Source organism: Bombus terrestris, chromosome 17 (assembly GCF_910591885.1).
Source record: "Bombus terrestris chromosome 17, iyBomTerr1.2, whole genome shotgun sequence".
NCBI lineage: Eukaryota > Metazoa > Arthropoda > Insecta > Hymenoptera > Apidae > Bombus > Bombus terrestris.
The window spans coordinates 10,904,292-10,932,275 of record NC_063285.1 but is presented as its reverse complement, the minus strand read 5'-3'; the positions used below and the strand labels follow the sequence as shown (position 1 = coordinate 10,932,275).

Below are 27,984 nucleotides of genomic sequence, written 5' to 3'. Positions count from 1 at the left end.
CAAAGTCGTTCATTCCTGCGAAAGATCCTTATTCTATAATCCTTATTTGCCTTTCATACCGTCGTGTTAGTTTGCTAGAAAAGCGACGAAACGAAGAAAGGTAAACTTTTCAGGGAATTAATTTAAACTAAAAAGTCTAGAGTAGAAAAGCGTCAATTGCTCGACTTGTATCGTTATCGTCACATTCATCGCTCTAGGAAGCAAGTAAAACGAGCGATTATTTCGTTCGCGTGGCTTTGAGAAAAATTCCTCTCTCGTCCAACGACGCTAACGCAGTTAGAGCTAGAACCCACTTCCTCTAATCAGCCTGCGAGTAATCATTTGCTTCTCTCGAGCAAAGACGCTCGTACAATTTAAGAAACTTCTTAAGCACGCTTCAACTGGAAAGCGTAGCTGCATCGGATTAGAAAAGTTCAGACTCCACTGAGCGATCAATGTTTTTAAACGGAGGAGGAGAATAAATTAGGATTAGATGCCGTCGAACAAGACATTCGATTCTTTGTGCTCTTCTGCGAAAGCTTTTTTGAGGGCGCCGGTAGAACGAAAAATTATTGCTAGAAACGTCAAACGAGCCTGAAAACGAGGATCGTATATCCCGCGAAGCGTATCAGGTTAAATGGGAAGGCCTCGAAGAAGCGGCTCAATTAGTGGTCATTATCAAAGCTGCTGCTTCCTTCCTTTCTGGCAGCGGTTGCCAGCGAATGTCGGATTAACTGTTGGCCGTTTGACGATAATTATATATTGTAAATAAAAGTGTTCCCCTCGGGGCAAGAGAAGCGATCCTTCATTAATGAGAAAACCGAGAAGCTTCGGCCCGTGAGGTTCGCAGTGGCGATGAAAAACACACGGTTGCTCGATACGTATCGGAGGAGCGGAAAAGCCGCCCTTTCGCTGCCGCTATGCTAATCAGCTTTCCTTCAATTATTTCAAACCGGCTGGAGGAGAGACCGTGAATGGCGACCTCTAAAGGCACCACGGACCGTACCATTACCGATTTTATTCGGGGCCGTTCGAGAGACTCGACTTCTTGCCACGTTAATTGCCCCCCTCGGAGATTTCTTATTAGAAAATCGCAGCGTCGTCGCTTCGACCTTCGACCCAATTCATCGGAAGACCTTTGCTCTTAGCAGCAGCCTCGGCAAAGCTTCTTATGTAACGAAAATAGAATTAAACGCGAGCTTGTTAAGCAAATTTGCCAATGGACAAGCCGAACAATGCCCGTTGCAAGAGAGAACGTTCGGCTTGCTACTACGTTTTCATTCAGCTTTCTTCTTCTTTCATTCCTTTTTTCTCTGTAAGTCCGGATTTATCGAGAGTTTATAACGAATTTCATTAGCTCGAACAGGCTTGGGCAAGGTTTTCTTTGCGACGAGGATGGAAGCAACGAATCAGGATACCGAGTCGTTTTAATTAATTTATTATTATTTACTTATTCGAAAGGTACGCTGTCCTAAGTATTGGGTTACGCTTAACGAAAAATTATATCAAACTTTGCTCCATTTAAGATCTTACAATGTAGAGTAAGTAGAAAATTAAGTCAGATAGAACGAAAGCTGGAAAGTCTGTAGAATTCTCCGTGGGAGAAAAGAAGAGAGAACTCTTAAATGCAAGAGACATATTTTGCAATCTGCCGTAACAGGAACCAGAGAACAAGCATTCGTGTACGCTATGTCGGCTGCAGCTGCAGTTTGGAGGCTAGCGAGAGGATGCGCCCTGGGCAGTCTAGCGGCTTGTTCCTGCGCCACTCCACCACGAAGAGAGCCACCGTCACCGTCCGCCTTGATTTCACCTTCGTCCTTCACCGCCACGTCGCTCTCGTTCGGCACGCTTTCTGCCAAGAACTCGTTCAAATGGGGTGGCTGCGGCGACGACGTCAGATCCGCGTCCAGGATGGCCAAGAGATTTCTCCAAGGCGCCACTCCTCCTGGCACAGGTGCAACCGCGAAGTTTATGCACGCTGTTAACATGCACAACAACCGGGCGGGTCGAAGGGTAATTGAAATAATCGTATTAATTTAAAGCGACGAACAAGAGGAAGACGGAGGATTTGGATTCGTTTTGCATCCACGCTGATAATCATTTCGTCATTATACGTTTCATTCGTGTAGCTTTTCCGGCTTTAGGAATACGCGGTAATTATTAGACCACGGATTTTTACGCAAATTCATATATTTCAGAGCATAATTAGAAACGTAGAAGCTGTACTTTGGATTAAAATATGAGAAACGAGAACAGATCGAAAACGAAAGGAAAAACTGATACACGGCAAACTAAATTACCGTATTAACACGTTAATAAGCGAGCTGTTGGATCTTGTCGAAAAGACGCAATATCTTTCCGCCCTAATATAAACTTTCCCGTGAAAAGCAAATACTTGGATCGAGCAATTTGCTATATCTGCTCTGTTTAAATGAACTCCGAGCCTCACTGAGGAATTTCAATTATTCGTTCGTACGCTTCAAATAAAATACAAGAAATACGTAAGTTAACAGAATTCACATGTGATCTGTATGTATTTAATCGTTACAAGGCAGTGGAACAATCCTTGACCCTGGAATGTAAATGTCACGGAGTTTCCGGGTCGTGCAGCGTGCGTACCTGTTGGAGAGGTCTTGGTTCTTCGGGGCCAGCAGCCGCAGGAAGTCGATTGCTTCGGAGATACGCAACTGCGGCGGAAGTTCGGCCGAGGTCAGGAGGCAGGCTACCGCCTCTATATCATCACGATAATCTGTTGTACACCACGAAAAGCCCGGACTATTGTCTTCCTGACAAGAAGAGGGGGAGTCTTGGAACTGTCGGCAGGTAAATCACGCTTCTCTTTCTTTATTTGTTTCGCTAATATCGTAGAACCGGTTTCGTGCTATATAGTCGTTTGCAGGCGATTGTTTCTCCCATATGACAGACGCTTCGCTGTCGCGTTTTCTTCTCACGCCACGAGCGATTCTAACCGAACTGTAATCTCAAGGTGGAAAATCTCTGGTAGAATAAATGAAGAAGTCAAATGATCGGAAACGAACAGGAGCTGAATAATGCAGCTGCAGTAAGATTAAGCGTGTCTTCTTCACGTCGTACGGTAGTACGATGTTCAGCTGTAGGCATGTTTGCGTGAAATTCAAAATTTTGGTTGATAAAGATTACGGATTAATTATATGCAATCGATAAATAATCAGTTGGTTGCGACTTAAATCACAATCGTAGATTACTGTAATACAAACTATAATCGTGGTGCCTAAATAATAAAAATTCGTATATTATCGTATTCTCAATATTTCTGCATATGCCTTTGCGCATATTTTATTCACAGATTGTGGATGTCTATGAACTTACTGGAAATCTAAACATGCATAAAGACATAGAATACACAGAATGTTCAGAGACATCTAATGTATTCGAAGTAAAATATTTATTATACTAGTTAGTAGCTGATACAGATCACGTAGACTCTATTTTCATAGTTAGCTTCCTAGAAGTATGAAATTGCATAAATATCCAAGGTTTATGGATTTGCATATTCTGCCACATTTTCAAAGCAGAAACACCAACGGTTTAATAACGAATCGATAAATTGATGTGCAGTAGATGGAGTAATAAAGAACATATAGAATAGCTGAAACGTTCTATGCGATACACATGAGTGCACTTTGCAGGCTAATCTTCTCAAATCCTTCCTTTCACGTCTAACTTTCCACCAACATTTCACGAACATGCACATTTTGTACAAGTAACCCAATCCTTACAAAACTAGAAGAAAGATAGTTGAATGCAATTCTAGAAGTTACAGTGCACAGCAACTCCTTTCTAAGTAAAGATACAGAACGTTTGTGTCTCAACGCTGGCCTTTGTAGGCTAAATTTCCAATTTTATTTCCCATTGTCATTATTATTACTAGTAATTAACATCGCATGGTCCCGAACGAGCTCCTTACAAATCCTTCTCGATGTTCGTCTTTGTGATTTGCCTGTTGTTTCTGTTTGTGTACGTTTTTCGTCCGAGTGCCCTGTGTATTGAGTATTTTTATTTTTGGTACGCGTCCCACTGATTCTGGTTTTATGTTGTCACACGTTTGCCCTTCTTCGTTTATATATCGTGGTATTGTAGTCTGTTGATTTTCCATTGTTTTCTTCCTGCCAATCTTATCCGCGTTAGGGTTCTTTTGATTCTAATTCGAAGGTTTATTTCGCGCGTGCACAGTGTTCAACGTTCTCAGCTCCTTCAGGTCTTTGTATTTGAGTTTGTACGAGGAATTCACTGTTCTCCTTGTGTCTTCCTTTCGAAGGCTTGTGTCCTGTATCATTTCTGGTGTCGCGCAGTATTTTATTCTCTGTATTATTTAGGCGAAAGAAATACGAGAAAGAGACATTATATATCTGCCTTAAATCCTTTTCAGTAAGATACGAGTTAGACACGAGTAAGTTAAAATGCGTTGATCGATGTATCCATAAATTTTTTACTTTCAACGGATTTAAGGATATTTTATCATTTGCGAGCCTGACACAGGATCATATTTTATTATAAGTGGTTCACTTTCCTTTCACGTAGAAAGAAGTACACAAACATCTAGTTAGCACGCTTCACGCTTACTGCCAATTCGGAGAAATCTCATGTATCTAGTTTTCTAAGCTTCCAAATGGATTATACTCGTAAATTATTATTGAGAAACGTATCTGCTTCTTTCGTAGCATTGCCTATAGATTGGCAGAAATTCGATCGAACTGTCGCTTAAATTACGCCTGTCGTCGATAGCGATTGTGATCGATCGAATTCCCAGTAACCGAATAATAAATAGTAAGCATCCAGATCCTTGGTAAATATTGCGTTACATAATGTACCAAGTTTGCCTGTAGCCAACTCGTAAGAATATATCGATATATTTATACATTTACATAAGTAGAATGTATCTAGAAAAGTAGCCGATTAATGCAAAATATAATCAGAATTTATGGCGTAGAATTAGATTCGTTTTAATACTATGTCAGAAATATTGTATAATCATTTCCTTTAATACGCGCTCCTTATCTGAGTCAACTTTTTAGCTTCAAGTCGTCTTACGTTAGCCTGTACTTTGTATGTACGGTTTACGTTCTGAAATATAAGAATATTGCTCAAAATACAAATCTTAACTTGCATTCGTTCGATCGCGTCTGCTAATTCCTACTTCGTCGGCAAATAAACGCAATCGTTAAGTAGGCGCGTGGAAAAAGAAGAGGAAAAAGGGAGAAAGATAAGTTGTGCGTCTTTATACGCAAGAGGTGGCGTAAGGAGGCCAGGAAGTAGCTCTGCTTTGAAAATGACTTTGCATTTTGATATAGGATCGCGACCACCTTGCCATTGATTTCCTTATCCTTTCAACGCAGTCAGGTGTTATCTCGTTACATTTGTCAGCGACTTTATTCAGTTCGTTAGTAAGGTACATGTACAACGTACAACAAGTATCTTGTAGATAGCCGAGTGGAATTCATTACGGTAGTTCCATTTGTCAGAAGCTCGTATTAAGAAGTAAAATCGAAATACAAATATGCTTACATATGTAACGATATTTTTCGCTTCTAAAATAGATTCCTGTGGGATATTAATCTTACACGTACGGGGTGTCCCAGAGTTTCCCATTCGAGCATATTGTAGTGGCGTATCATAGTACAGTATTATAAGTGTATGGGCCTGATGAAAGTATCCGACGAACAGAAATAATAAATATTTTGCTAAGAAGTGGAAGGGAGATATACGAAATAACTTGCCGTCGAGAAAGCGTAGAAGTAAATTGACGTTTGTGTTTGTTCGATTTCACAGTACGTAAATATTGATTGCCTTTACAAACACAGGATTTTCACGTCGCACGACTTTACGTTCGCATCTATAGGAAACATTATGTTTCTTATATTGGGAATTTCTTCCCTACAACTTCAGGCAATGTACGCTACTAATTTTTCGCGTTAATTCTTCACGCGTATCAATGTTTGCCGGGTAAATTTTATTCTCGGTCGAATCTTAAAGGCTAAGATACAATCACGCATATATTGTACAATATCGTAACACAAACCTCCTTTCGTGTTACGTATTTCGTGTTTAATTGTAAATAGGCAAACGTGTTTTCAAAATTAAAATAGCACTACGAAATTACCTACTCGTGTAAAAAATGTGTGCAAAAAATAGTAATGTAAAAACTATTCAAACACCAGTTTAGCAGAAAAAGCTTGAGATATCTTGTATCTAGCAAAATTTCCATTTGCCAATGAGATAAACCGCTGTACCTTTTGTCGATACTTTGAGCTCCATAAATATGCTGTCAGTCGAACAGCAAAAAGATCAATCTACGAACTACATTATTCATACTGTCCGTATTATACAAGAATGTATTGTTAATAGAAAATTCAATGCTACTACGTTGCAGCGTTACCTATATCGTTGTACAGGGTTGTCTCAGTTAAACGAAATCGCCTAAGATATCTGCCCCGTTTACGATCGTATAAGGAAGCTTCTCAGGACAAAGTTGGACTACTTACGAGGAAAGAATCTTCTCTCAGTTTTCTTTTTCTTGACGAGGCTGCAAGGTTATCGGTATTTTTTTAAATAGAACTCTGCATATCTGTTTATACCAGTCGACGTGATCTTTTGTTCGCTGTATTCTTCCTAAACTATGGGACCCGGTCCAGCGTAAGAGTTGGTGGAAATTTGCGCAACTGCCGTAAGACCAGCGAGACAAAAGACATTAGAGATTTAGGTGATTCCGTTTAGTCGAGACACCCAGTGCATGTGCTGGGTGTTATATAACAAATTTATACAAATATCGTCGCTATTTATCTCTCGATTCTACCGACAGCCAATGCACGTGTCGGCTAATTTGAAGGAAAAATCGAGCGACCCTCGCGAGAAGATTTACATCGATAAACGACATCTAGAATGGATATCAATGACACGTAACGTAGGCTAATTTATTTCATCGCTAAATCCGGTGACATACGCGTGCACGGTGTACGACCGGTTACATAATCCTCTGAAAGCAATGCATTCGAAGTATCTACCGTGGTGAATGAGTATCGTCTCGTGCAAACGCTAGGGTTGCAGGCTAGAGACAAGAATAAAGAAGAAAGTGTCAGAACGCTGGTAAAACTTCTCCAACAGAGATTAGCGTTCGTTTATTTCGTAGAATTCTCGTTAGAAGGGGAAAGGTTTCCCGTTGAAAAGGATTCGAAGCGATTAATTCTCTCGTTGATCGTCTTATTAATTTTCTCGTCGCCAATTCTCTGCAAAATGTAAGCCTTTCTGAATAATTGGCGAATATAAGTAATCGACTTTTTCTCTTTTCGACTGGTGGTAATATCTCTAACCGTCAGGAATAACATCCCGGCAGCTACAGATAGCTACGACATTTAACAGAGAACGTTTTTGACGTACCACCGTGTATATATGCCTATGCGATGATTTAATTAGAATTTTATTAAATGTTTTCAAAGATACTGAACGTAAAGAAACGAATGCTTCGGCGTTGATTAACCAATTAGCTGTTACGACGAACGACATCGCGTAACATCGAATACTATTAATGATTTTTTCATTTTCAAGGAACGTAATGAGTAACGAATTCTTTTTACGGAGAAAATCCTTTGCGGGGAAGAAAAGAATGGAAATTCAGCGATAATCAAGCGTATCAAGAATCGTAAAATTACGTTACTACAGCCAGTTAACGACGCTTCGTTGCATCTTCGTTTATCCGTTTGCGTGGACGCAGAAGAATGGTACACGTGTCATAAAAATGAACGAGCTGCTCGTAAACATTTTTCTTTATTACTATTGTTCTTGCGTTTGGCTTTCGCCCGTTGTAAGCTTCGGTAATAAGTAGGTTGCGAGTAAAAGTAAGAAACTATTTAATAACGTCGCAAAAATGTATAAGCAACGACCTCTATTTCGTACGGCGTTGATGTATATCGTACCTCTTCAGTTTCATTCTTATCCCTGTTACTAGCAATTCGTATCACGTTGGCTCCTAATTTGCCTACTGTTTCTATTTACGTTCTATTGGCGGGCAGTTTTTCGGCAAACTCATTCTTCGACCCATTCTGTTTTCTTTCTGCAACGTGTTTGACGTAATTCTTCTTTCGTATATCGTGGTACTTTGTTTATTCTGTTCACGCGACGATAGCAAGTTTGTAAACAGGGTTCGAACACCTGCTACAAAGATAAGAACTTATGGGTTAATAGTAGTAGTAATATTTATATACAAACTTACGGTACAAATAAATCGTGTTTTAGGTTTATACAATGGATAGACTGTTTCGTTAAAGTTGTAGTCTCTTGTTGTTACCTACTTCGCCGGATTCGCTTCCTTCGGTTTGCTCCTATTGCGTTGCCTGGCTTATTTTCCTGTACATTATTTCACGCGGAAAGATCCTAATCCCATGCACGATTTTACGCACGTGTATGTACCTTTTATTAGCTTTTCTTCTTGGAAAGAAAAGATACTTGTAATATTCATACTTCGTCGAGAATTTTGTTTAGATTTATATCGAGGACACTTGACCACAGTATGTTCCAATGTCTCCACTTTGTTCCAGTTGCACAGTTTGCAATTTGCATTGTCGTTAATAAAATATGTAACACCCTCGACGTTTACCTTCCACCCAGTTTTACTCGACGGTCTTACTCGTGCCAGGGTTGTTCCGTAGGTGAGAGCTATATTTAAACCTATACATTTTGCTTGTTCTCCTCTCTGTGCAAGTTCTTAACGTATTTATGGGAGCAGTTGCAGATTACTGGAACGCGAAAATGGCTGTAACTTGGAAAGAAGGTCAGGCAGGACACGCGTTCTTACGACGCGGATTCCACGCGTTACGATACACCTTGTATATCTATCCGATGCATAATGCAGATATCAGACGAGTGATATTTCAGAAGAGTTTACGGTGCGCGATTCGTGGCGATCCCGGCATTTATTTCTGTCTCCGAGCTAGTCAACTAATCGTTACCTGGCGCTAATAAAATACTTCCATCCTGTACGTCGACTCGATCCTTCGGCTTGTTCGCTTTTGTGTAACAGCCACACACAACGAATTTCTCGGCTCGATCTCGGTTATCTTCGGTATAGCCGGATCACCGACCGGGGTATCGGTGATCGGATACTCGCTTATTTATACGACTGTATCGGTAATTACCTATGAGGGAAGACCCTGGAGATAGGGCGGAACTTGATTTTTCCGGCCGATGGAAAAACCTGTTCTCGAAATCGAATAAATCCTCTGTTTTACGATATTTCAACGATTCTATGGCCCCTCTGCTATCGACGCAGAATCTTTCTTCGCTTACGGTTAATGCCGAAGCCGCGTGCTCGTTAAATCGACGAGGAACCTTCTGTTGTCAGGTGTTGGCGGCTGGTTCAAACCATAATCGACGAGTAACAATTTGCGCTCACCGTCGGCGATTTTGACGCGAAGTAAAAACAGCGAAACTCTAGACGAGAAAATGTCGTTTCTTTTCCTCCACTTGCTTTTCCACGTGGAATCACCAGCCGCCCGCTTGTACCGAGATTTCGCAGACACGCTGTATATTACAGAAAGCCGAATAGAATGAAAACAAGCTGTTGTGAAACTGTTTCCTCGGGGTAGTGCACACCTTTCATAGTCAAATGTTTAACGATATTTATGTCGACAAAAAAGATCCATCGAAAGTTGATTCTTAACAAGAAGTATCGCGAGCATTCTGGCCGCCTCGAAGGTCTGCTTGGGCAACGATCGCTGTCGGCGCAAGCTGGCGCGAGATAAAGCGAGAAAGAAAGAATAAAGCGAGCTTTCGTCGGTGATTGCATTCGCTACGGATTTTCCGGCAGCACGCGAAAGCAGCGTCTTCGTCGTCCTGAATTATTCACGGCTCGATGTTCGTGAATTAAGATCACCCACGGCATTCTGGGATCGCCGTTCATGGGAACGGCGACTGGTTTTCGGCAGAAGATACAGCAACAACGCGGGCATCCCTTCTGGCTCCGATGCTTTGTTCCGTTCAGCCCGCTCTGTAAATCACCCATCGAATCAGCGATTGTACCGTCTCGTTGGGCAAAATTTAACGCTGTACCTTCTGCTCGTGACGTCGGTTGTTATCTCAGTGGTTAGCCCAGCGCATCAGAGTGCACGTTAGGAGTGAATTTTGGAACGAATTGTTCATTTACCGAAAGACGTCGCTGCTTTTCCTACTCCGTGGCCAGATGCTTTCAACGAAATCTCTGCTCTTTGCTGTTTGACGATGCAACGTCGAGTCGCTGCCTCTCTATCGACTTATCCTTGGTCAAACTGTTTCACGCGTCCTGTAAACCGATAGTCGGCAACCTATTTGCCAGAAAATGTTCCTCCGAGGAAGAACGGTCCAGTGAAGCTAATAACCTTGAAGTTAAAATTTACCGCTTCGATTACCACGTGGATAGTTGATGAGACTACTCGTTTCCTTTTATTAAGCGCCACTTGTGCTACAAGTTACTCTTTCGAAGTTCCACTTCTACCAAGAGTAGTTCTATTCGTAGCACAAAAGCTTAGAGTGGTCGGTACTATACTACTCTCATCTACGTGTAGTTCTACCGTAGAAAACGCGTTAATTTCTTTTTATTTCTCCCTATGTACGATTAGGAAAAAAAAAAAAAAAGAATGGAACGATTGAGCCAAACTGGTGAGCAATTCGTAAGCTAATCGGATGCTAGTTCTGGACATGTTAATATTTCATCTGTGCCGGTTAATATATGTATATAGTACCTGGTTTCTTTGGGCATCACTGACTGGCCTGCCGGTTACAGCTTACAACCGGTAATTATAACCCTCCGTATAATTATACAAAGTAGGCGTGGTGAATGTTTATTACGGGACGCCTTCGACCATTTCACCGTATACTTTTCGAAATCGTTTTTTCTTAACACTACGCCTGTGTAAAAACACGTGGGCCGCAACAACATGCCAGGTGACTTGGCAGACTTTTTCCCTTTTTAATGTGTCGCAGGCTGCGCATCTTTATGGAAGTGCGATCGACGATCGGGCAATCAACCGGTAATATTGAGACGTTAACGATTTCGTTTAAAGCCCTCGAAGAATTTATACGGTCTTACTTACGTATTCTATTTAATGATATTCTACGTATTTTTATTTCCTTCCCTAGCAAACGGCATACGACAATTTGCTTTCCTCGCTCGTAATTTAATTGTCATATGTATACGCGTGCAATGATATTTGTCGCGACATTAAAATATCAATTTTATATCGGATGTCGTGACATTAGAGCGCGTTTAATCGACTGGTAACAAATGATATGATAAACGTAATGACCTATTAAATCAAACGCGTGAGAATTACAAGCTACTAATGAAACATATAAATCTAATGAAAAACATATAAATAGATATAATGGGGCGAAATGGAATTGCGTGGAAGAAAGTATTAGCTTGTCCCAATAGTCTCTTTCGTTTCATAAGAAAATAATAAACGCACAGTTGTTGTTGTTCCAATAGAACAACATAGATCGAAAAATACTAATATACGTTTGGATGTAAAGCAACGCTAATACGTTTGATTCTACCATTTCAGGCAATGCAATGGCAGCAGTACCGGATACGAAGGTTGCGAGTACCTTTGTTGCGGCCGAGGACACATGACGAAAACGGAAGAAGTTTTAGAGCGATGCGATTGCAAGTACATCAGCTGCTGTTACGTCAAGTGCAAAACGTGCAGAAAAGTTATGAAAACGTACGAGTGCAAATGAATGCACGGATTCGTAGAAATCTCGAATTGAAGCCTGACCAAGCTCAAGTGGCAAGAATTCATGTAAACTGTTCACGGGCAACTCTGTAAACGACAAACTTGTCCATTGCGTTTAAAAACATGGAACTTACGCGGTGTGATTAATCGTCGTGATAATTCGGAACGATCGGAGGATATCGCGATTGGAAGCGCATATTTGTAGTTATTTTTAGAGGTCGTTGTGTAATAATATCGAAAAATGTGGAAAATGTACGATTCAGGCTGGTGATGGTCGATTACTCGAACGAATCGTCAATGACGAAAACGTTGGATTAGAAAGTACTTAATGTTAAAAGGAAACTCGATGAAACTCTTATTTATCTCGTCTACTATTTATTGAAATTTATGTGTTTGATACGCTGCGAGTATAGTACACCAGTGTTGTCAGTCAACATTTTCCAAAATATTGAGATACGAGGAAAGATTAGACATTAATAACATCGATGAAAAACTGATATTGGTACACAGGCACAAAACCAGACAACACCGTTAGCAGCATGTTAGACATAGGCGTGGTTAGTCGCAATGTAAATAATTCGCTGAATTCGACGTAGTTTGTATTGAAAATTATATTCTACAATAAATATCACTTGACACGGAGAAGCAGATTTTATTCACCTCTGTTGATCGTTACACGTTTCGTTGCATTACGATCTGCACGGTACGTTGAATTGCATGCAATTGATATAGGTATAAAATACATTTCTCATAAAAATTGTTATAAATTACGATCGAAGTATAACGTACAAAATTCCACGTAATTATTCGAACGACTTCAAAGAGGAAATGAGAAATATCGCTTCCAATTCTCATGAATTTTCTATTAATTTGTAAATTTGGTAAGATTCGCGTATCGCGCGTGTATTTCAAATGTATAGCAACTTAATGTAATTCAGTCCTGTATTAGAAGGACGTCGAAACCGTCAGAGAAGAATTTCAAGAGCTGAGAATAAAAAATTAGAAAAATAATACTTTACTTTTAAAATTAATAATAATTATCGATTGTTATGACAGAAGCAAAGTATAAAAGATGTTTGAATAATTATGAGCAATATTGTAAATGTATAATTATGTAAAATAATCGAAAATACGTTATAGGCAAATTTAAATTGTGGCAAATTTAAATAGGCAAAAATGATGAATTACTGTATAGGAATATTCAATAGTTTGTTTTGCAGTCTGTGATTTGCATTTCTGGGGACTTTGAGCTTTCATTTGAATCCGTTTCTTCGTCGACAATATTTAAATCTTTTATGAAAACACACCAGTTTATACCAGCTCCACAGTCCGGTTCTTTTTCTGATGCCCACCAAAGTGCAGTCTGAAACATTCGTGAATAATAGCTTAGGTAACTAATAAATTTCTGTCGTTCAATATGACAAGAAAGAAAAATGTAAATTCTCACGTGTCATTTTCTTTCTAAACATAGAAATTTGTTAACTTCCTAGTTGATTTTTCAAGTTTAGAAAGAGATAATAATCTAAAAGATTAATGCAAAGAGAATCTTGTTTCAGGTCATAGATAGAGCAACTCGTGAAAGTTGTGCATACTTCCTGCAGAAAATTTGTATGGGTATATTGGCTGCAGTGCTGGATATATTTCAAGCAAAACATATTGAAAATAATTATCGAAATATGTTTGTTTAAATGAAATAATATTTACTTCATCTATATATATGAAAAATGTTTATATAAAATATGGTAAATGAATTTGAAATGAATATTTAAGACAAATTACAAATAATTATTTGAAATAGTATTTCATGTGCCTAAAAGTGCATGAATATTATTTTGCATGTCTAAACAATGTACAGTTCAATTTTGCTATTACATATTGCATCATTACCAGGTAATATTGTTCGTCAAATTTGCAGTAGAAAATGTGCATGAAACATAACGATAAAAAAATACCTTGACGTTTATCGGCGGCGCAGGTGGAGGAGGATCCACTTTAACATTGATAAATTTTAGAACGTCATTATAGTCCAGTTGTTCCTTTTCGTTCTTGTGAATGCTATATTATTATTGGTAAGTAATATTATTGTGTACAGTTATATATATGTAGTTCCAATTTATCGAATCTTTAAAATTGTGGAAAATCGGTGTACTTGTCACACTAATGCCTCTTTAGATCCAAAATGTTAGTATGATTGCTTAAAATGTACATAAAATACATAAAGACCATTTGTCTTCTAAAAAAAATTTGTTTAGGAACAAATTTATTATCCATTTGGCAAAGTTCATGAAAATATGGAATTTTTTTGGGTTGGCAACTAAGGAAATGCGGATTTTGTCAATACCAACTAATCACAAAATCCGCATTCCTTGGTTGCTAAATTTCCCGCAATTTTTAAAATTTGGACTGACTTGGTTTTTGCAGCAAGATCTCCACTTATATACGTACTGATCAAGCATGGAATTTAAAAGTTCCACGTCGACTGGAATTCTGGCAGCACGGAGAGTAGTATACAACGTATCGCGTGGTAAGAATCCTGTTCTTCCTCTGTCCCAATGATGTAGATCCTCCTCCAAACGATCGAGATCGTTCCACAAAGTTCGCAAAAGTTCCGTATGCATTAACTGTCTGTTAAACGTCTAATTGTTATTCTTACTATGTTGAATCGATCTTACGTCGGTGTTTCTACCAACGACGATCGCTTACCTTATGTATTCCCTAGTGCGAAACTCTTTTTTCTCATGAGACGAATAGTGTCGAGCGATCGTGATTATTTCGTGCTCTGTTATTTTTCCTTCCATATACTTGCCCAAGATCTCCCTGATTTTTCATGCAATTATTGTAATAGTACAGTATAAATAGTATAGTATTTGATGGTGTAACAAAACTGCTATATAGTACAAATAAAAAGATTAGTAGCACGTTAGGTCGTGGCTTATAAAATATTTATTTGAGGGCTTGCAAGGACTCTAAAAGACAGCTTTCGAATATCTTTGTTATTTGTACTTGGTTGCTTAGTTTAAATGTTGTGTAATTTGTTTAATCTTATGTATGTAGATTTGGTGGATCAGAGCATGAGAGGAGTACAGCAGGAGCTGATTCAGCGCGCCAAAATAAGAAGAAGAATTCCTACAAACTGCCCGTATGACCTTACTGTCGAGTAACAGCTTGTTTCGTGTCGTAATAGTCGCTTAGCTACCACCCAGAAAATCGGTAGCTCCGGTAGCAGCGTGAATGCATCGCATCGTAGATCGTGGAACCTGTTCCAACAGCTTATACGGATTCGTCGGCGACTTTGACGAAGAGTTTCGATACTGTCAACCGACGTTGTATAAACAGGACACTTTAAACGCTCCCGTGACTAACAATCCAATGGGGCCAAGTGCGAAGAGCGAGCTGATGAGGAAATAAGACCAGCACGACATATCCATCTTCCAGGGAGTCGTTGATCTAAGTAACATTTAGCATCGCAAAATAAGCTGTAACTCGAAAACGTGGTCGTATCGGGCGTATGTTTATACGAAGTTTTCTTCTTATTTCAGTCTGCCGAATCAACACCTGCTGTACTTACCCGCATGCTCTGATTCACATAAATTCGTAATCCGCGGTAGCGTGCGTTTCAACAAATTGCAATTGGATTTTTCGATTTTTACGTGACGAATCATTTCCTGTCACGCCGTTCGAATACTTTGGTCATTCGCCTCATAGGTAATCGAATGAAACAAAACGTATACCTGAGTTTCTCGTACGGCAGGACTCGAACATCCCCGTCGATTGATTGGGCTGGCTCGCAAAGCTGTAAGAATTCTTTGTAAACCGGTTTCAATGTCTGTCGTAGTTTTTCCACGATTAACTTGACGTTAGCTTTGGCGAACTGAAAAATCGGAATACAAACGAAACGTTCATATTTCAATAGCTTGCCCGGCCGAGTTCGTCAGGGGAACGCTAATCCGATGTTCTAAAGTTCGGGACAGCGTGGAACAGTAAAAACAGCGAGACGCGTATAAATTATTGCACCTTATCGCAATGTAACTCCATGTAACGAAGAGCATAAACGTCGGCCGAAGTAATTTCGAAGATAAAACCGTTCAAGTTAGGACGTGCTCCAATATAAAAATCCTCCGGCTTGTAATAATCCGGTTTCTTGCTTACAAATACCTCTTGATTAGGTAACATCACCGGCATTCTCTTCTGGAACAGGCATCGTCTAAAGCCTGCAAATAACGTGAAAAACTCATGCAATCAATAAGGAAACGATGTTGAGGCGCTAAACCGAAACGAATGTTAATAATCAGGCTACGGTCGTTTCTATGTATAATGGTATTTGGTTTGTGGACATTCGATGACTTCTTCAAGACAACCCCGTAGGTGTCGAACATCAAACTATTTTAGGAGAAAGGAGAATCCTTTCCGACTTGCTATCATCTTCGTAATCTGATTTTGATAATTTCGATAATAGTATTTTCTTAAAGAACTGTTCACCTGAATTTCTTCTCGCCAATTCGAAAATAGAAACCGTATCGTCCATGAGGAAAACTCTTATAATGAACTGCCTGTCTTGATTAGCCGGTACGTTCGATATCATTTGCGCTCTGAATCTCAAAACGTAGCTGTCCAAGCCCTGTCTAAGAAAGAGGAAAAGAGGAAGAAAAGGTACTCGCGAGATTCTAGTATTCGTGATCACGCCTCAAGCTCACTTGTCGTAATGCAGAAACTTAACGACATCCGTTTTAGGTGGCTGCGGTATCACCCTGAAACAGTTGCCGAGGGAATCTTCGTAGGACCCAAAACCATTGTAGGGTGGAATGTATCTTTCCACTTTCACGCAAATCTCGCCAACATTTCGAGGTCTTTCCATGGGCGTGAAGTCATCCAGACCGTATTTCTTCCTTTGATGCGATACAAGAAACATCTTTTTACGTGACACATTCTTTTCTACGCCTTTTACGTGAGTATTAACTTAGCGTCAGAAGTGGTTATTAGCGACGATGATTCGAAACCAGGAGATGTTTTATGGGAAATTATATTTTTGTATAATAAATACACAGGATGTACCAGCCGAAGGAGATCGCTTCGATGTCTCTCTTGTTTGCAATGCTTGTAGCACGATTTAAAATTTAGATTTAAATGATTTAAATGAATATTTTTCTTTACTTTTTATATTTTAATTTTCTCTTTCTAGGCCATAGTTATGTTTTATGTAGGAAACGCGTACTATTTTTTGTTGCATCTTGTAGCAGACAAGAAAATATGAATATGCCTGAGTTACGATCTTTGGATGACCGTGAACACTAAAAGGATGATGAAACTGTAAGACGATGTTAGGATGACATGTGAACTTGCACGTTTATATTGTTAAATGCTCGAAGATATTTAAGTGGTCTCCTATAGCTGGATACCTTGTGTATATATATATATAAAATTTTGTCAAGTTATTTCTGAACGTTTCTAAAATAATCCCCAACAAATAGAATTCACGCATTAAAATGAACTGATTTTGCAATATTTTATCTATTTCTATTATTTTCACTATCTCGCCTTTAAATATGTATTTTGGATATTTTACCTGTAGTATTCTTTCGTAAAAGCGTCCATGTCTGTTATGACAATTATTCTGCCGAAGATATTTACTTGTGCGCCGATACTAAGTTCATTTTCTTTGTAATACTCCCTACGAACCTTTCCAGTGTTCAATGGATCTATCGTGTAATAACCATGGGATGTATCGTCTCCCATCACGTTCAAAACGGTAAAAGCGTCTCCTGTTCCGATCGAGCCCATTTCCGAGAAGATCTATATTCGAATGTCCGTCCATTAATCCCTCGAGTTACAAGTCTTGCGAAACTAAATTCCATTATAAACAGAGTATAAATGCAGCGAGTCACTGCCTGCAATCTTTGGGTACGTAAATAATCTTTTCGTAGTTTTGCAAAATCATATTCCAAAATCAACTTGGTTTTTGCATCTTCGGTCCAGTCTACCCTGTTCTATTTATGCCAACCTGTGTAAACTCGCGAACTCAATTATCTCGTACAATGAGAGTACATCGACTGTAAATTCTGTCATGACACAAACAAAAATGCGTATTACACTCATAATGAAAATTTTACCTTATAAGTATAATCGTTTTTTAATTGTTACATGAATCATTCTGTGAAAATTTCTTATAATGGAACAGTCGAAGAGTAAAAAAATTGCTACAATTTTCGCTATCCTATCCTCAAAGTACCGTGTTAGGCAAGAATTCCGAGTTTGCACATATACCAGTACAACGAATTCTTACTTTAGGAACTTGCATACGTCGCAAAAACGTGGAACCAGAATCTCGTCCGGAATTCGACGGCAGATTCTCTTTGATCTCTATCGTGTTGTCAGCTAGGTAATAGTAAATTTCCAGATCATGTACGACGCCGTAAAGGTTATCCGTGTCATCCCAATAGCCGTAAAATCGAAGCACTTGTTTGTCGTATTTCAAGAAGTCGCCGCGAGTATCCACCTTCTGTTTTGGTTTCTTCGGAAATGTTTCCTGTTTCGATCAGTTAAAGCGTAGAGTAAGCAGACAATTGCTGATGTAAACAAACAGATGTAAAGATGTGAATCCCATTTCGTGATAATATAGATCACATTAAAGAAATGTTGGTTCCTAAAGTATAAAAATAAAATTAAAGACTTCCATGCACGTTATGTGTTTTTCAAACTCCACGTTTTACGGTAAAATCTCTTTTTAAGTAAACACATACATTACGATAAAAAATAATATTCGTGTATGTATTAAGTTGTGCGCAAAAGTAAAGATATATGCAAACGAAGGTAAAGAATATAGTTTTCAATGTTTCATTGTAAGTAAAATATTAGTTAAATAATTATAATTATGTCGAACACTTTTTTTATTGTACTTACTCGCTTATGAAGTTCCAAATAAGGATCCTTTGGTATTTCTATCGGATCTGGCACGGCGATTCCCATACGATTTAAAAATTGTCTCGTAAATTTATCACAGTCTACAATCTTATATACTCTCCCAAATAATTCCGGCTCTTTACCGATATTTAGATCTATTATATCGTAGTATCTGTATCTCACTGGATTAGGCATTGGAATTCTCTGTCGCCTTAACAAAACTCCTAAGTACACGCGTTTCATCTTTCAGTAATAAAACTTTGACAGATTAAATATATATTAAATAATTAAAAGTATCGAAGAGGATGCACCGTTGAACCTTGCTCAAGACCACTATTGTCCACGGAAGGCTCAGAAATTTTCATCGTTCCATCCTCCAAAAAGAAGCTGATATTTACCACGCGTATTTGGTAAGCTACTTTCCATCTTTCGTTAACTGTTTCTTGAAAGAATGCTTTGAACATTAACCTCTGAAAAGTGCATTCGAAATAGAAAATATCGCTATAAATATATCCAATAAATTAATCTGCTTTGTCTAATTATCAAACAACGCCTGTATGAATTATCAAACATCATCGATATTAATTGTCTAGTTTTCTAGATAAATGATCATACTTGGCCATCATAAGCAATCCAAGGAGGCAGTTCTTGAACTTCCCCGCGAGCATAAATTGACGGATAACGAATTGGATCGCTTTTATCAAACTTTTCCGATAAATAATAAACTCCATCGTGAATTTTAGTAAAGTATTGATTCCTGGCAAAGTTTGTTCGATCAAGCTAAACAAGAAGATACATCAAGCGCTTTTTGTATTATATTATAATGTATTACGTGCGTATGTTCTATGCTCATCAATAATATAAATATTATTTCATGAAATTCTATGTCGTAGCCAATGCATATATTGGTTAATTAAACACAAAGTGTCATGAGACCGTAAAAGAAAAATGACTTACGTTTTTATCGAAGCTAAATCCTGGTAGACATGGAAGTATAAGATCACGCTGCATTTTACCGCCGATGGAAATTGGATTAATAAATATGATACATTTGAAGAGTTAGTAGCCGATTTACGAGGAAACACTTTACGTATCTGATATCGACGTAAGAATATGCGTTACTGCTATTTGCTATTGTTGTGTTTCCTTGGAGATACTTCAGTTGATTTCATCAGGAGAAAAGAAGAACTTCGAGGTACTTGCAGCTTTAATATATATATATATATATATTTATATTTTATTATCATCAACAATTCGCAATATTACACTGGTAACATTTTATACCAGTATATGCAGAAACATAAATTTATATAATATATAGCAATATACAATATAGCAAAAATTCTGGTATAAATATAATAACACGTATATATTATATATTAGTTTGATTCGTAACAATCTATGTTAAGTTTTGAACTATACTGCTGACTATAATTTGTTATTAATTTTATTACTTAAGAGCATGATGTACAGATCATGATACTATTTAATTGGTAACTCGTTATTCAAATGATATAAATGCATCAATGGTAAATAAATTACAAATATATAGTAAATGGGGTAATAGATTCAATAAGAAGTTAAGCGTAATAGAAGCAAGATCAAACATCCATTGATCAAACATAATTTAAAACACTCTATTAATAAACCTCTGTGCAAAAAGATTAAGTCATGTTTAATGAATAATAGATGTTATATTATGCGTATAGTCGTAATATGCAAAAAGTTACTATCGCACGTATATTATGCAGATACTAGCAACAATAAATTGTTTTACTGGCACTTGTTAGCGACAAAAATATTCTACAAGCGTAGATAACATAACATAAAAGAAAAAGGCGCGCACGCACGCAGTAACTACAAAATTGAACAAGTTTTACGACAGTGGACGGTCCAAGTATAAATAGATAATAGACGTACTCATTGACACTTTCTCAGAACTTTCATATCGGTTAAACCCTTCCGAAAATTTTCTACTCTTCGTAATATGATGAAATTTGGTTTAAACGCATGATTACAGACGTCAGCGTTTCGAAAACTCGCATCGTGGAAATTCAACAGATTGTCTTCGGAAACATATAAACAACTGTTCAAATCTCCACTTGCTTTTCTTGAACTTCTAGTCTTTAGTCTCTGGTTGTATATCGTACCAGCTTGTGGACGATTTTGTGACATCAATTTCGGCCAAACTTAAATAAAGTTGACCCATTACGTTGCTTCCGGTCGACAACCAACCCTTTTGAGTACATACAGATACTTCCAATGTGCGACTGTTTAAATCAGCTTGAGAAACAACATACTCGAATTGTTCATCGAATATTGGATTACAATTATCCTTTATTACTGCTGTTTTACGTTTCGTTTCCTTATGACGGTCAGGTAGAAGATACAACTTTACATATGGATCTGGTATGTTATATGGATCATTTTGTGGTAGAGGTAAGTTACTGTAACAGTAAAAAGTTCGTTAACATTCTGTTAAATATCACATTGTTAAATTAAATTTCACATTGTTAAATTACGTACGCTATTTTGTGTACAACGATTATAAGCTTCTGTCTTTGTACACTGTAACGTAGAGACAGTTGTATTCGACCTAGTTTAGCTTCACCCGCGGATGATGTCAGATTTGGATTCCTATGAAATAACTGTTGATCTCCAACAGGAGCAGAAGATTGATCAGTAGCAATGACGATTAATTCCTCCTCTGCTGTACCTGTTTCTTCAGGTACAATTACGGCAGCAGATCCAGTACTGTGTGTTGAACTCTTAACTGATTCTTTTGAAGGTTGTCTTTTCAATGGACTATCAGGAACTAGAAAAGATTGTAGAATTATAAAATTATATAAGATTATTAAATCTTATTGAAATATAAGTAATTATTGATAGACTTACGACTAGTTGATATCGTGCTGATATTTGATTCTTGGCGTTCGATTCTTTTATTCAGTTGATTAATATCGTGGTCGTCGTCATCTTCTTCTGAAGTAGGCTCAGGTTCTTCGTATTTCAAAATCTGCAAATGAAATTAAGTGCATAAATACAATGTACTTATTGCTTACAAATGCATCAATATAAAAAGTTCAAAGAGTTTGTACATTTAGTGACATGGATAATATTAATTTGCTATCAACTTCGGCCATTTGCAGATCATAAGGCTGTTGTGTAATTTCAAGATTATTCTGTTTTAAAAGTAAAGAAATATTGTGACTCATTTCTCCCACTATGACACCAGTCTTTTCATCTGTGATCTAAAAAATAAGATAAAGTGTAAAATTTTCACAGAGTGTAAAAAGGAAATATTTTTGAAAATAATAAATAACCTTTATATGTAAAACACCAGTTTGTGGATTGCTCACTAAAAAGGTGAAACCCTGTTCCCACACTGGATCACAAGAACGTAATATAGTAGCTGTTCTTTTTGTGCTTCCACCGACACTTGCTTCAAGATAAACATCAGGCTGTTTATTACCTCGAACACACTGTAATTCAATAATTTTAATTCGCTTTTCTTAAACAAAAATCTATTATTTTAAAATCAATCAATTATGCTTACTGGTAAATTTCTTGCTGAGTCAATATAAAGTATAAGAAGAGCTGTACTCATTGATGTTATTCTGAGTTCTTGAGTTTCAATTAATGCCTACATACATTTATAATATTATTTTATAAATTCTATATAAATATTTACATTCTGTTAAAAATACATACAGCTTGCAAATCTGCAACATTTTTTGAAAGTTGAAGCCATGTTAAACGTAAATGAACCATACCATGTTTTGCTTGTTCCAATGAAATCCACTAGAAGATAATGTTTTTATTATCACTGAAAATTTATTACTACCTTAATGCTATTGTTTTTTATACTTACTGTATCAATATTTCCCTTCTTTTTCACTCTACTAACTTCAATAGTAGCCCTACATTGTGGCAAAATAAGTGCATTTAGTAATTTATATATTTTACTTAAAGTATAGGAAATTAGCTACTATTTTGTTTACAATGATAATTATACAGATGAATGATGATTAGTATATTTATGAAATTTAGTTTATGTATATTATAAAGCAGTCATGCAATTACAGCATACATTATAAACTTCTAACATTCGTTTCACAAATAAGCAATAAATTCCTGTATATTATATATTCATAATCATATAAGCAGTACCTTATTGTATAAGAAAACTGATTTCTAAAAAAGAGAAAACAATAATTGAAATAAAAAGAGTAATGTGGTGACAGAAATTGCCATTTTACTGTAATTGCAAAGGGCACATATATTTTGCACTATTCTTATAATATAAATTTACCATGTCTTCTTAAACATCTTTTTCAGTAACATGCACCATAATGACAGTACACAACTTTACAATATTTTAAACAAGGAACGTTCTTCTAAGCTAACTGTAGAAAATATTTCAAATACATTCTATGCCTGTACTTGCTACAAGTAGCAATACCTGCCAAGTGGATCATCTTGACCAGCGTTGTCTTTGTCAAAAAGGTGGGCAGCCACCGTGTTGTAATAGGCTCCCAAGCTCTTTTCCACTATAAACTGCCATCACACAATCTAGTTTAGTTTTTTATTTTATCAAATGCAGTCACCTAATCACTCCCATAAAATTAGTAAATACAATTAAAAGCAAGTTTTCAAAATTAGAAGATATTACCATTACAAGATTAACTAATATGTATATATGTAAAAAAAAACTTAAGAAAGTAATTTATGTCATACAGATACTAAATAATGCAAGTACGAAATGCAAAATAAATGAAATAATATAATAATGTAATAGAATGACTCCTAATTATGATTATGAAAAAAAGAATAGAAAGAAAACTTTAATTAATGCAAATCATAAAAACTGTTATATGATCATGACACTTGATAAAATTAAACACACCAAATACATATGTATGGCACACATTGTAAGTATATCATAGCACAGCATATTGTTGCTATTTAAAGTTGAATAAATTTATAAATTATTCAAAAGAAAATTACATTAACATACAAGACTCGTATTAATATGGCAGGAAGAGAAGAAAGATCTATAACAAGTAAGGCAATAATTTCAGTTAATTAAAGTTCACTATTTTTGTTAAATTATTAAATATTATACTATAAATGTATCTACTACCTGCCAAGGAAGTCACCATATTGAATACCTGGGATGGTTACTACATCCCTATCCCAAAGAAACACCATAATATTCTGCATTAGACATGAGCAGATCACAGCCTGTGCCAATATAATCATAATGTGAAAATGCTATGATACATATAAACTATGATAGACAAAAATATTGTTTTTCTAAATCTCTCATGTATAAAATATAAATGTACTACATATATCATTTTGAGTAAATATGTGCCACATCGGATGACTATGAATATAATTAAAATAAAAAATTTTAACTTAAACAACAAATAATTAAATTAAATTAAACAAAATAAAAAATAATTAATGTTGTTAAAGTAAAATATTTTATTTTATTCTAATACTAAAAGACAATATTACAGATTTATTATTGCACATTATAGTAAGCATTAAGTGATTGCTGACACAGTAAACTAACACACATTCAAACACCACTCATAAACCAAAAATTGTAAATGCTAAAATACCATAATGCAGCACCAACATGCTTCTAATTTGCAAATATGGTAATAATACTCCTAATATATGATGTGATCTAATATACAATAATATATGATCAAAATATACAATAGAAACATATAGATGATAATTAAATGATAAATTAAATAGTAATTATCTTCAGTTATAATTAAATAAAAAACGTAACAAGTATGATTAAAACAATTTTTCATTAGCTTTTATAATACAGCTTACCTTGAGCATAAAATTGAAAAAATGAAAATATATGTTACTTTATACCCATACCTTCCAAGACTTTCATCTCCTTTGGTGTCATCATAGTCCCATAACAGCACAGTCATTTGTTGAGCGATGGCTGACGTCACGGCACACTAATTCCACATAACACATCGCACATCACATACATACATACATACCAAAATACGAAATTAAATTAGACTGATATGGACTAAGATGTTTCCGATCTATCCATGAATTATTTTATATCTACTTTTAAGCAAACAATTCCAAGCAAAATTATACATATAAATGTAGAGATGATTATAGTTCATCGATTTATTAGGAAAAAGCATTGATGTGTTAGATCAGCAACATCTTACATCTTACATCTGACTGAGACGGGATTGTAAACGTATAAAAAAGATAATAAAATAATAAATTATAGATATGATGACGATGAATCGTAATATGACCAAAGAACAAAAATAATATGAAAAAATTTCAAAATGTTCTGTCTAATGTTTTTTGATAATACATGTCTACTATTGTATATCATGTGCTTCTGTCTATCTAAAAAATAATATTTCTTACCACATAAAAGACGATGTGCTTGAAATTTCAAAGGACTTACAAAAAAATATTATAGCAAAGCACATGCATTAAATATTATCAATATTTGATTTCTTAAAAAAAGATGCATGCATACCTCACACCAGAAATCCCATTTTGGATTCACAGTATTATCTATAGTCTTTGTTCTAAATTCTTGTGCTCCAATATTTATAATGGCATATGGATCAGATTTACCTTTACCCAACATTCCTATATCCTTTTTCATAAGGTGTTTTGCTTCTACTACATGAATTCTTAAAACACCCTAAGAAAGAAATATAATTATATTATGCTGAACGATTGAGCATCAGCAATTAATATCTAGATATTAAATATTGTAAATGAAAAGTTTACTTCAGGCTCTGGTATTTTTAATGATTCAACTGGTACTGCCTCGCTCAATGGTATAACAATTTTATTTGGCAATACTACAAAGGCTGCTATTTGTTCCACTATCGTTTTTCTTAAAATTTCACTATTAAAAAATATTTAATTAATTATTCTTTTCAAGAGATAAACCATAAATTTATTTATTTTGCTAAACTTTCTTACTTAAATCCAGGTAAATCGAGAACATCCGCGACTCCAACCAAATTAAAATTAATAGCTGGTGGATTTAAAAAAAATGCTTGCACACCTCCAACTATAGGAATTGCTGGTAATAGTGGTTTCATAACTATTCTCATTATTCCGCGAATCTAAAAATTAATTGCGTATATAAATTAGTAAAGCTTGCAAACAGTATATATTACCAAACATATATCTTTTAATAGTATTTACCTGAAAATCTCTAATACCACCTTTTATATTTCCTACCGAGAAAGTAATATCACAATCACCAGCATATCTATAAAATTAAATAATTAGAAATAAATTATATAAAATATTATAGAGTTAATAAAATCACACGAATAATTAATACATACATAATATCTGCATCCACAATGACTTCATTCCTCGAAGTATTTTTATCATATGCTTTAATACCATAAATTTTTAAAGGCTGCAATAAAATATAAGGATTAGTTGTAATATTGATATATTTATAATAAAAATAAAGAACTATTGTGAATATAAAAGTGTACTTACAATACGACCTAAGACCAGCCTTTCAAATTGAAATCCCTTTACCTTATATTCTCCTAATTTTTCTACTATAGCAGGTTCTATACTTTGTTTACAAAGTTCACGAGCAAATTGATTTATACTTGGCCAAATTTTGTACAAAACCTTAGGATATGAAGGAAATATTATATATTAATAATTTAAAGTATTAAAATGATATATCAAGATCTTCCATACTTTATTTAACCATTCAGCTCTATCAAAATCAGGGAAGTAAACCCAAGAAGGTAATTCATCCAATCGACTCATTATTAGTTCTTTTTCTTTAGCCATAACACTAGCTTGGGCAGTAATTGCTTTTAATTCGTTGTCTTTCCTGCGTTCTGTTTTCCATGCTACCAAAGCAATTGGTGCAATTAACCATGCTATATTTAAGTTTAGATATCCCCAGCTCCAAATAAAACCAACAGTTGCCAATTTAGTAAAAAATGATACGGTCAATGAACCCACATTCATGTATGGCCAAGGATTTGGCTTAGATACTTTATTGTCTTCACAGTTACCTTCCATTTGTATTAAATACTAATTAAATTTTAATTTAATATGTAACTTATTATACTTTTATAGATATTTACATAACTTTTTGTTATGTATATAAAAAGTTAATTTCCTTAGCTCCCAGTTAATTATTTTATTTTTATTTTTCCTGCAAGAATGAAACACTTATTTATATAAAATCGTGTTAAAATTTATTCAAACAATTTGTAATATAATACAACCATGAAATAAAATTAAACTAATTTTATTCCAATTATGCTATTTAATTAAGTCTAAATATCATAAAACTTTTCGTAAACATTTATTGTACGAATTAATATTCATTAAAAAAGAAAAAAATGGGAGTATATATATAGTAAGAAAATTAATTGTGGTAAGAATAAAATTATATTCGTGTTTGAATCACATTTAAATTTAATCTACAAATTTTGTATTTTTAATCTTAATCGTAAAAGAGTTAGTAGATTATAATCTAAATTATGATTAATATCAAAACTTGTATTTTATTATTATGATGATTGCATCTGATATTATGAAGTATACATACTTGATTACAAGTAGCTGTAAGTATTAATTACAGTAGTTCAATTGATAACAATGATAAACTCAGATACACTTATATAAAGCACGTAAAATAAGAAGTAAAAGACATTGCGATTTTTTAAAATAGTAAAGTGAACGAAATTAATTGTGACTCAATCTTTGTCTAATCATACACGCAAGATGTTATCGGTCTAGCTTAATACTTCCGCGGAAAATGAGTCATCGTTGGTAGCCACGTTAAAACACATATTAAACGTTAAAAATATATTCAAATAATATGGAAGCATATACAACAATAAATAATATATAATATATAATACAATTTTATTTCGTAAAGTAGGCATTTATAAGTACAAATTCTATATTATACATATTGTTATTTATAACTTAAAATTAAGCATAAATGTGTGTAAGTAGATGAAAAAATGTGCGAATTTCTAATTATGTGCAAGCGTTGTTAATATTGTTAAAAATTGGTATTCTTATTGTACAATTTGCTTACACTTATAATAAAACCGTGTATTCACGTACTCTGTATGATTATGTAGCCATTGTTCATATGAGCACAATTGAAAGCGACAATGCTCCCCAATTTGCTTCAAGGAGTATCAAATGCTTTCGAGGACCAATCAATTATTGTAGTGACGAAATTCTTGAAGTAGTTCCTCTAAAACGCCTGACTATGTTATACTCTGATTGTGCTATAGTATCGTACCTGAGTTAGCTGCAGTCTGGTGGCAGAAATAGA

The 27,984-nt window shown here is 35.7% G+C and overlaps 3 protein-coding genes and 1 long non-coding RNA gene across 20 annotated transcripts in view; 2 read left to right on the top strand and 2 right to left on the bottom strand.

The window, feature by feature from the left end:
- LOC100646489 (protein Wnt-11b-2) overlaps positions 1–12,362 on the top strand; it is a 30,132-nt gene extending 17,770 nt beyond the window's left edge. For all 5 annotated transcript variants that reach the window (XM_012318098.3, XM_003401937.4, XM_012318099.3 and 2 more), the window contains 3 exons: positions 1,640–1,992; positions 2,531–2,802; positions 11,550–12,362. In XM_012318098.3, the coding sequence (XP_012173488.1) occupies positions 1,640–1,992; positions 2,531–2,802; positions 11,550–11,724 (800 nt within the window). In that variant the 3' untranslated portion in view covers positions 11,725–12,362. The remainder of the gene's footprint in view (positions 1–1,639; positions 1,993–2,530; positions 2,803–11,549) is intronic.
- On the bottom strand, positions 12,349–19,716 carry LOC100645304 (EF-hand domain-containing family member C2). Its single transcript, XM_003402005.4, has 14 exons — positions 19,575–19,716; positions 19,233–19,397; positions 18,937–19,087; positions 18,618–18,841; positions 18,001–18,243; positions 17,284–17,510; positions 16,415–16,606; positions 16,200–16,342; positions 15,735–15,931; positions 15,452–15,591; positions 14,424–14,537; positions 14,166–14,345; positions 13,673–13,775; positions 12,349–13,083 (listed from the first exon to the last, which is right to left on the bottom strand). Exons 1-14 carry the CDS (start codon positions 19,626–19,628, stop codon positions 12,922–12,924), a joined length of 2,295 nt encoding a protein of 764 aa, XP_003402053.1. The 5' UTR covers positions 19,629–19,716; the 3' UTR covers positions 12,349–12,921.
- Positions 12,974–20,327, top strand: LOC110120031. Of its 9 annotated transcripts, none has more exons than XR_007227236.1 (8): positions 12,974–13,110; positions 13,277–13,462; positions 13,611–13,789; positions 14,142–14,244; positions 14,775–16,370; positions 16,452–16,665; positions 17,405–19,027; positions 19,211–20,327. It is a non-coding gene; the product is annotated as an uncharacterized LOC110120031 (long non-coding RNA). The 9 variants fall into 9 exon arrangements; XR_007227232.1 differs by having other exon boundaries at positions 14,142–15,171; positions 15,260–16,370; XR_007227237.1 differs by having other exon boundaries at positions 14,142–15,515; positions 15,634–16,370.
- Positions 19,814–27,931, bottom strand: LOC100646608 (extended synaptotagmin-2). Of its 5 annotated transcripts, none has more exons than XM_048414003.1 (17): positions 27,739–27,931; positions 26,373–26,841; positions 26,160–26,300; positions 25,997–26,073; positions 25,851–25,917; positions 25,623–25,768; positions 25,425–25,545; positions 25,165–25,335; positions 23,761–23,861; positions 22,489–22,537; positions 22,329–22,418; positions 22,174–22,260; positions 21,941–22,099; positions 21,716–21,868; positions 21,513–21,633; positions 21,144–21,432; positions 19,814–21,064 (listed from the first exon to the last, which is right to left on the bottom strand). In XM_048414003.1, exons 2-17 carry the CDS (start codon positions 26,703–26,705, stop codon positions 20,737–20,739), a joined length of 2,433 nt encoding a protein of 810 aa, XP_048269960.1. In that variant the 5' UTR covers positions 26,706–26,841; positions 27,739–27,931; the 3' UTR covers positions 19,814–20,736. The 5 variants fall into 5 exon arrangements, with proteins under 5 accessions (XP_048269960.1, XP_048269963.1, XP_048269962.1 ...); XM_048414006.1 differs by lacking the exon at positions 23,761–23,861 and adding an exon at positions 23,080–23,174; XM_048414005.1 differs by having other exon boundaries at positions 27,768–27,931.
- Between the last annotated feature and the right edge of the window lie 53 nt (positions 27,932–27,984).

Excerpts from the sequence above, each read along its gene's own strand:
- LOC100645304 (XM_003402005.4), bottom strand. The coding sequence starts at position 19,628 with ATGCAGCGTGATCTTATACTTCCATGTCTACCAGGATTTAGCTTCGAT. Across the intron at positions 16,343-16,414 it reads AAGTTTCTGCATTACGACAA|ACAGGGCTTGGACAGCTACG; the intron begins GTGAGCTTGAGG and ends CCTCTTTCTTAG. Across the intron at positions 15,932-16,199 it reads ATTGGCGAGAAGAAATTCAG|GCTTTAGACGATGCCTGTTC; the intron begins GTGAACAGTTCT and ends CGTTATTTGCAG.
- LOC100646608 (XM_048414003.1), bottom strand. The coding sequence starts at position 26,705 with ATGGAAGGTAACTGTGAAGACAATAAAGTATCTAAGCCAAATCCTTGG. Across the intron at positions 25,769-25,850 it reads GTGGTATTAGAGATTTTCAG|ATTCGCGGAATAATGAGAAT; the intron begins GTAAATACTATT and ends ATTAATTTTTAG. Across the intron at positions 21,433-21,512 it reads CAGCACGATATCAACTAGTC|TTCCTGATAGTCCATTGAAA; the intron begins GTAAGTCTATCA and ends AATCTTTTCTAG.